The sequence below is a fragment of the Amblyomma americanum genome, chromosome 1, assembly GCF_052857255.1.
Source record: "Amblyomma americanum isolate KBUSLIRL-KWMA chromosome 1, ASM5285725v1, whole genome shotgun sequence".
NCBI classification, from domain to species: Eukaryota; Metazoa; Arthropoda; class Arachnida; order Ixodida; family Ixodidae; genus Amblyomma; species Amblyomma americanum.
The window spans coordinates 189,841,974-189,850,187 of NC_135497.1; the positions used below are offsets into that span (position 1 = coordinate 189,841,974).

The following is an 8,214-nucleotide window of genomic DNA, read 5'->3' on the forward strand; positions in this document are numbered from 1 at the left end:
TTGGAACTCGATCTACATGTTCCGAGCAGTCTTAGAAACCTCTAATTATTGTCATGTGCGGCTGATTTCCCTAATTTAAATCAGATGAAATGTCTCGGCTCCCGCCTTTTTTTTTTTTAACTCAACGCTGAAGGTAGGAGGAGTCAACCAACGCGGGGAGTGCCTTTCAGCCAGTCCCGTGGTGGCTTGCCGCTCCGCCATAGGCGTAGTGATACGTAAATCAAAGCATCCACGCACATTTTTATTTCCGTGGGCCTAATTTGCGGCTATGTTGCCAGCAACTGAAACTATTTTTTCATAGAAATCTAAAAAACAAAATATAAGCGAAAGCGAAGCTGCCACGGGGCTGGCTGAAAGGCACTCCATGCGTTGGTTGACTCCTCCTACCTTCAGCGCTAGGTTCAAAAAAGGGCGGAAGCCGGGATATTTAATCTGATTTAAATTAGAGAAATCGACCGCACGGGGCAATCATTTGAAGTTTCTAAGAATGCTCGGAACATGTAGATCGAGTTCCCGTGGTAAAAAGACGAATTCAGATTCCTCTTTAGTGCACCTTTCATTGAACAACACCAAGGAACAGGAAGACTGGATTACATTTCCCTATAATTGAGAGAAGTTCACTACATACCAAAGCAAGGTTTCCACCACCAAGGAATACAAAAATACAGCGAAAACCAGTTACTTTCTTAAGAAAAGCCAATGTGTCTGGTGGAGGTGATAAATGTCCTAGGTGCAGCCATTCTTGACAGAATCCCACAAAAAAAAAAGTTGTAAAAGTTTTCAAATAAAACAGATAAAAAGCAATTTACATCTGCATTGCTGTCATTTTTAAAAATGCATGCAAGTGAACCTTGGCAGTAAAACATTGCACTTAATGTATGACAGTCTATAGATCTAAAAACATGACCACAGGTGTGTGCACAAGGGGGGAGGAGGGGCAAGGGAGGCATGATAAAGGAGGGGGGGGGGCATATATTTTGTCCTATATTGTGTTCTGCTTTTCAGAAGACATGAACAGGCCTGTGCATGTCTATGAACATGGCTCCTTCCTTCTGCACACAATATACGATCTTTACGTGGGAACCTTCTCCTATGGTAAACATAAGACATAGCAATGAAATCCAAGATCTACTGCAGGATAGGCTGAAGGCCCATATAGGCCGCAATTTCCAGCTAGTATTCTGGTGGTTAAAATTGCTGAGAGCAAGGCAAGAATGCTGCAGGCAAATAATGCAGCACTGATGAAAGATATTTATGCTGCCCATAGCAGAAAACACTAGCCAACCTTGTAAGGCCCCAGTTCAAGAGCCATGACTCGAGTGAGCTGGTCCAAGGCAGCTTTTGTGGCACAGTAGACAGCATGATCTGCCAGGGCCACAATGCCTGCCTGGCTGGAGATGTTGACAATGGCACCAGCCACACCCCGTTCTTTCATTGACTTGGTACAAATCTGCATTATGTAAAAGGGGCAACACAATAAGCAATGATAGGCTGTATGGGAATGGCGCTATAAAATATCGAATCAAAAAGAAACATTACAGAAAGAAAACTATAACAGTAAGTCAGCAGCAGCCCCAATTTTTCAGTCACACACGAACATGATCATAACAGAAGAAACTCCAACAAAGAATGAAGAGGAATCGAGGAGAAGGGACAGTGAAAGATGTAACTAAGCTGGGTTTAGTGTGCAGAGTACCTCTCCTAAGTGACAGTAGAAAAGGTAGACAATTCAAGCAAGCGATTCTTTTGTGAAACCAATAAAGTGCTTCAGGGAAGCCCACCACCTATTTTTAAAAATGTTTCTTCAGGTAAAGAGAAGCTTCTTGCGACATAGTAATACAAGTGTTGGCAGACATCAGAAAAAAGGTAAACCATGTTAAATAGTAATTAACCAAATTTCAATAGCTAACTTTTTAATTATTACCAATAACTACCTGATTGTAATTAGAGATTTGCACCCGGCTGTTAGTAATAATCCATATCACTGCTTAAAGTTTCGAAAACGCGATTACACTTGCCATTGTGGCTGAGCAAATTTTGGCCATCTCGCACACAATTGGAAAACGCCATGCCTGCGGTGTGCGCACAGCAGGTGCGCTGTTTTCGAATTGCACGAGAAATGGCCAAAATTTGCTCAGCCACAGTGGCGAACATAATTGCATTTTCTAAATTTTAAGCAGTGATATGATTACTACTAACAACTGGATACAAATTTCTTATTACAATCAGGCAGCAATCAGTAACAGTTAAAAAGTTAACTATTAAAATTTAGTTAATCACTTTACTAGTTAACATGATTTACCTTTTTTCTGGCATCTGTCAACACTGGTATTACTGTCGCAAGAAGCTTCCCTTTACCTGAGAAGATCTATATTTAAAAATTTGCGGACGGCTTCCCTGCAACACCTGGTGTGCATGTGTACATGAACTTCAGTTTAGTAGTTACTTTAATAGCGTTCGTGCTGTGTCTTGCTTCTTCCTTTCGTCCTCGTCGTTCACACTACCTTCACCTTGAACTTTAGTGTGTTCTTTGATGTCAACAGTCACACGGTCTTGAGAAATTGGTTACGGATGACCTTAAATCACTATAGCACTCAGTCACTAAGCAACGTCTTGCATGAACTAATGTAACAATCAAGAAGCTAGCACGTCAATTAAAAGAAAAATGGCATTACAGAGTGCATTTTGCCAGCCCTGGTAAAGACATATTTCTATGCACTGAATATTATTTGCTTATTACGCTCCAGAGTGGTAAAAATTCAGGAAAACAGCTGTATGAGGCAAGCTTACCTGTGAAACATTAATTACAGCTTTCACATTTGTGGTAAAGCACCTGTAACAGATATATAGAATAGAAAGAAAAAATTATGGGGGCACCTAAGCAATTCTTATGATGCATAAATGCGAGAGCAAGTGTAACTGGCTCACCGCGGCAGTAGACACCTCAATCGCCCTGGGTGTAGGCGGTGGCTTCCACCCACAAACTGAGCCAGTTACGCTCCGTTCCTTTTCTCAAAACCAGCGGAAGGTTCAGACTCCATTCATTTTGAGGAAACGAAAGGCACACAACTGGCTTCCTGGGTCAGTGGAAACCTCAACATGCTTTGAGGTATGTGGCATGGCGGTGGGGATGCCGGCGGCCTATTGGTCCAGGAGGGGTGATCATGTCAATTGCGTGCTGTTTTTTCGCCGTGGGTTTCAAGTGTAACTGGCTCACTGGGTCAGTAGACATCTCTATCGCACGGCCCTGAGTAGGTGGTGGCGTCCATCTACAAATTGAGGTAGTTATGCGCCTTTTCTTTTGTCAAAACAGAAGGTTTAGACTCCGTAGACTTTGAGGAAAGGAAAGGTGCATAACTGACTCCCTGGATCATTAGACACCTCAATCAATGATGTAATTTGTGTGCTACATTTCAGCTATGGGTTTCTAATGATGGTGAGCTTTTTGCACAATGAGCCAAGTAATGCTCTTGAAAGAAAATGTCAGTAGCACAAATGACCATCAAAACTTTTAAAGAAGCTCCTATTTTGCACAACTAAAAGATGATTTGCACTATGAACTTGGAATGAATAAAACAATGATAGCCCCAACACTGAACAAAGTAAACAGATAGGTTTTCAGGCTAGCTGATGGCGAGTTTTTCATGTGGTCAACTCTGAAAATTGCAGACTTTAAAGGGGCATTGAGGGCAACTCCATCCAATTATTGTTCTAACCAAAAAGTCAATTCTAGAGCTCATTATGGGTATGCCGATGTTTGTATGGCACCAAAAGATGCAATTATTGCTGAGAAAATTGAATTATAAAATTTTCCCATCACTCAATCCAACCTCGTGATGTCTACACCAAGAAGGACTTTGTGAGCACCGTCTTGAAATTACAGGTGGTGTAACCTAGCCCCTGTGATCTGTGCCTGAAATCCTTTGTCAACGCATCGCATTTAACTTGCGAAATTGGTCTGTGATGGCCACACTTATATTTTGTTTTTGGTCTTTTCTAGCTTATCAAAGCTCCTTTTTCAGTGACAATGGCCTGCTTGTGATACGTGTGGTACTCTATCAATACAGGCCAACTTCAATTTGCCCTCGGTGTCCCTTTAAATGTATTTAGTTCTGTCAAATAAAAACAAAACCACAAGCAAAGCTATGAAAACCAGCAGATTATAGGCAAAGTCTTTTTGGAGACCACTATGACATAACACATTTCCAATTGCTTATATCATACTGATATTGAGAACCTTTGCAGCTTTCTTGGAGAATGAATGAACTGAAAAATTCGAGTTTAGATTCTCAAAAGTTTCTCAGTGTGGAGGTTTGATATGGTTTACACCAGTCAGAACATTTTAGCCAAAAAGAAAAAAATTTACTGTCAATCAGTGCCACAAGTTTACAGCTATGTGGCCATGCAGAAAAGGTTCCAAGACATATGAACAAGCTGCAGAAAACTAAAGTCAAATGATGGTAAAGCCTGCATGGTTCCATAAAAGATGGACTGTTTATTTCTTATGAGGTCATCCAATACTCACATATCAATAGACTCTGGCCTGATTTCCCCAACAGGCTCAAGGATAGCAACAGCTGCATTGTTAACCAAGAGATCCACAGGCCCTACATTGCTTAGAGCTGCCTCAGTAGCATTCCAATCAGCCAGGTCAACAGGGAGGGGCACAATGTTGGGAACCTGTAAAGGAACCACGAAACTGGTCAGTCAGAACACAAGGAGCAATGATACAAAAAGGGAGTAATGTTAACAAACCACGTTACAGGGCTAAAGTATGTTCGAATGAAAAAAATTCAATGCTACTTATTATGGACACAAGAGCACACGTGACGAGACAGGTGCTGTACTGCCATGTGTGTTTTTATGTCTGTCCGTAAAAGATAGTAAATTTTTGCTCATTCCAACAGTAATGTTAACTGCAGTTTTTTCAGCAATAAAACCACAAGACTAACTCTACATTCTACTCTAAACAACTTAAAAAGAAGGCTGCCATACTAACTTTTCTCAGAATACCCAACAATGACAGAGAAATGGTTCTTATTATTTAAAATCATATGCTTTTAGTGAAGCTGTTTGCTGATCACATTATGAACAAATGGCTATCTAGTTCTTGGTTCAGTAATGCAGAAGTTAGAGCTAGTTAGTTGGCTGTAATGAAGAAAGGCACACCGGAAAACAAAGGGACACAAGACAGAAAGATGCATGCTGTAAGTCAGTGCTTGTTTGAGTCTTTCTGCTTCGTGTCCTTTTGTTTTCCGGTGTGCCTTTCTTCATTATAGCCAACTAACTAACTCTAACTTCTGCATTACTGAATCAAGAACTAGACAGCCATTTGTTCATAATGTGATCAGACAGAAAGATGCATGCTGTAAGTCAGTGCTTGTTTGAGTCTTCCTGTTTTGTGTCCCTTTGTTTTCTAGTATGCTGTTCATCATTAATTCTTTAAATTACTGATAAACTACTACATGTACATACATGCATGCACAAACAAGGCATCTCAGCAAACATGAGCTGAAGATTTGTAAAGCCCAGCACAAGTTGGAGAAATGCAACTAAAACAGTGTTGTTGCTGGCTACCTATGGTAAGGTGACTGGCGAGTAGTGTAAGGACCAAGCAAGGCATACAGCTGCCACAAGTTGGAGAAATGGAACTAAAACAGTGTTGTTGCTGGCTACCTATGGTAAGGTGACTGGCGAGTAGTGTGAGGAAAAAGCAAGGCATACAGCTGTTTTTTTTTTTAATGCCCTGCTTTAATCTCTTTCACTGTCATCTTCCCTCTTCCTTTGTCTAGCACTTTCTATCTTCACACTGTGTGTGAATTCATATAAGCATGAGGGTGAAAACCATTAAGCATTTCGTGAACGTGAAAGTTTATGATTGTGTCTTAATTAGAAGACACCAAACTGATTGCATGTGTAACAAGTTCTTAGTGGATTAACAAGCCTTAACCAAAGTTTAAGACCGCTGTTTTAGAAGAAAGAATAAACAGCCACTCAGTGATCTTATGGAGAAAAGTAAGCCTCCATGTTTAGTGAAAATTATTTATATTCATACACGACTTGTAAGCAATATATCAAGTAGCGTACTAAAAAGGATTACACATTGTAATCAATAATCAAGGTAGTTAATTTGGGAAAAGGCAAGCTTATGAAGATAATTCGAGGACAGTTAAAAAATGCAAGCACACACACCAATGCTAGGCATTGAGACAGAAAACCTAGCCATCAAACATCAGCATGAAGCTCCTTCTTAAATCTCTCTGAATGTGTTAGTCATCGAACATCTGAAAGTTTTGCTCTTATGAACCCCAAAAATGCACTTTTGTGTGTAAAATGTGCAACTGCAAAATATTAATGGTACCTGTTAATTTGGTGTTTAAAAATCTTCAATGGTTGCAGCCACATATGCATACCATTATCAACCATGACAGGCAGCATGCTTTCAATGAACAGACTAATTTAGTACAGTACCCAAATGATGGCAATTACTTTTGCAACCTACGCATCAGAATATCTTTTCCTTTTACCTATGCTGTCAGCACAGCCTCCGTAATACATATGGACTATCATGAGCAGTACGGCATGAAACAGAGGAGCGCGTGGCAAACAGCCTCAACCTGTACCTGTGGCGATTGTGGTGACTGCTATCAGTGGAAAGTGAGGTGCGGCCCTATCAGCTTCTGGCACTCCTTCCCTGCCCATGTCTCTACAAAACGCAGAGCATTTCATCAGCAACTGACAGTGATAATGGGTAGGCATCACTCTGACTGGCAATGTGCCATAGAGAAGCGATAAACATCACCACTTTTTAACTCTTCATTTCATTTTTCCCCCTTTGTGGCATTGGTAGATGCAGTGAAATAAGAATGCCTAGTGATGCTGCTTCTTACCTATGGCTGAAGCAGGAGCAAACTGCCACTGGCCAAGGCACTAGCAGCAGGCAAGATGGCAGAACCCTTTCCATCTAGTTGCAAAAAATGGCCCCCGCATATCACCACAAATAAGGCTAGAGGCTTTCTGCCATGTGCTCCTGTGGTCCCTGTCCTATTCCTCACAACAGTACCTTGCATGTGCTTTCAATATCAAATTTTTGCATTGATCACTGTACATTATATCCAGTAAAAAATTCCAATTTATATGCACTAGATTATTTTTTGTAGCATAGCAAAATAACAGTATAGTTCATGGGGCTGGATTATATGTTAATTCTTTCATTCAATTTTTTTCTGTCATACCTAAATATGGCTGGCCTGCTTACAGTTCCACTGGTATTATTTCCAGGATCAGTATCAACTTTTGTAATATAGCAGCCTAAAATTAAAACAACCAAACACAAAACTTCAATGCACATGTGAGCCTGCAGCTGACAGAAAATAGTGACAGCTATGCTCACATCTTGTATTGTGAACTCATTTAAAAGCATGCCCCAGCTGAATTTGAAACAGTGCTCAAGTTCTGTGTGCCCATTACCACACAATTACTACCGCTACTATTACTGCATTTTTCTAACATTAACGAAAACTAATTCACCACAGCGAGATTCTTATTTGCTCCTGTACCTATACTGATCCATGATAAAAGTATGTGCTGGCACAAGAAGTTTGAAATCCTTAAAACAGAGTTTGCTATGATTGTAAAAGTTACCTCCATGCATCGAATTCCTCACAGAAAACAGTCCTTTCAACTCTTGTCCTTTCAGCTTGCTCATGCTAGTCATATGTACCCAAGGACACTATCAAAGCACTGATGTCAATCATCAGATCTGTTCTATGAATGGATTGGTGCTTACCTGCACTAAGAATGTCATCTTTAAGGCTCTTTGGAAGTAAAGTAAACTAGCAAACTAGAAAAAAAAAATAGCTGGCAAGAATATTTTTAATTTCCTTTTATTACTACATCCTTCCCAACTGTACAAGAGCACATGGGAGAAACGGTCATCTCCAAGAAGTGGTGCACAGTATACTCATTCCAACAAGTGGAGAAAAGAGCACAGCTCTGAACTAAGTTGGTCATTATGACTATGCCAGGAACATAGTCATAACTTCTTCAAGGTGCAAATAAATTTAAATAAAGGCAGTTCATTTGTGGCAACAGTGCACTTACCTCTTTTTGTAGCTGCTCAAGCTTGTCAGCTGACCTGGCAACAGCTATCACTGTAGCTCCCCGTTTTGCAAGCTCTCGTGCGATCACTCTGCCTATACCTGATGAAAAAAA

At 40.5% G+C, this 8,214-nt stretch overlaps 1 protein-coding gene across 2 annotated transcripts in view; it reads right to left on the minus strand.

Moving 5' to 3' along the window:
• Positions 1-8,214, minus strand: part of LOC144114397 (L-xylulose reductase-like) — a 35,600-nt gene that overhangs the window by 26,370 nt on the left and 1,016 nt on the right. For both annotated transcript variants that reach the window (XM_077648124.1, XM_077648125.1), the window contains exons 2-5: positions 8,104-8,201; positions 4,526-4,680; positions 2,791-2,833; positions 1,286-1,450 (exon numbers count right to left, since the gene is read on the minus strand). In XM_077648124.1, coding sequence (XP_077504250.1) covers positions 1,286-1,450; positions 2,791-2,833; positions 4,526-4,680; positions 8,104-8,201 — 461 coding nt within the window. The remainder of the gene's footprint in view (positions 1-1,285; positions 1,451-2,790; positions 2,834-4,525; positions 4,681-8,103; positions 8,202-8,214) is intronic.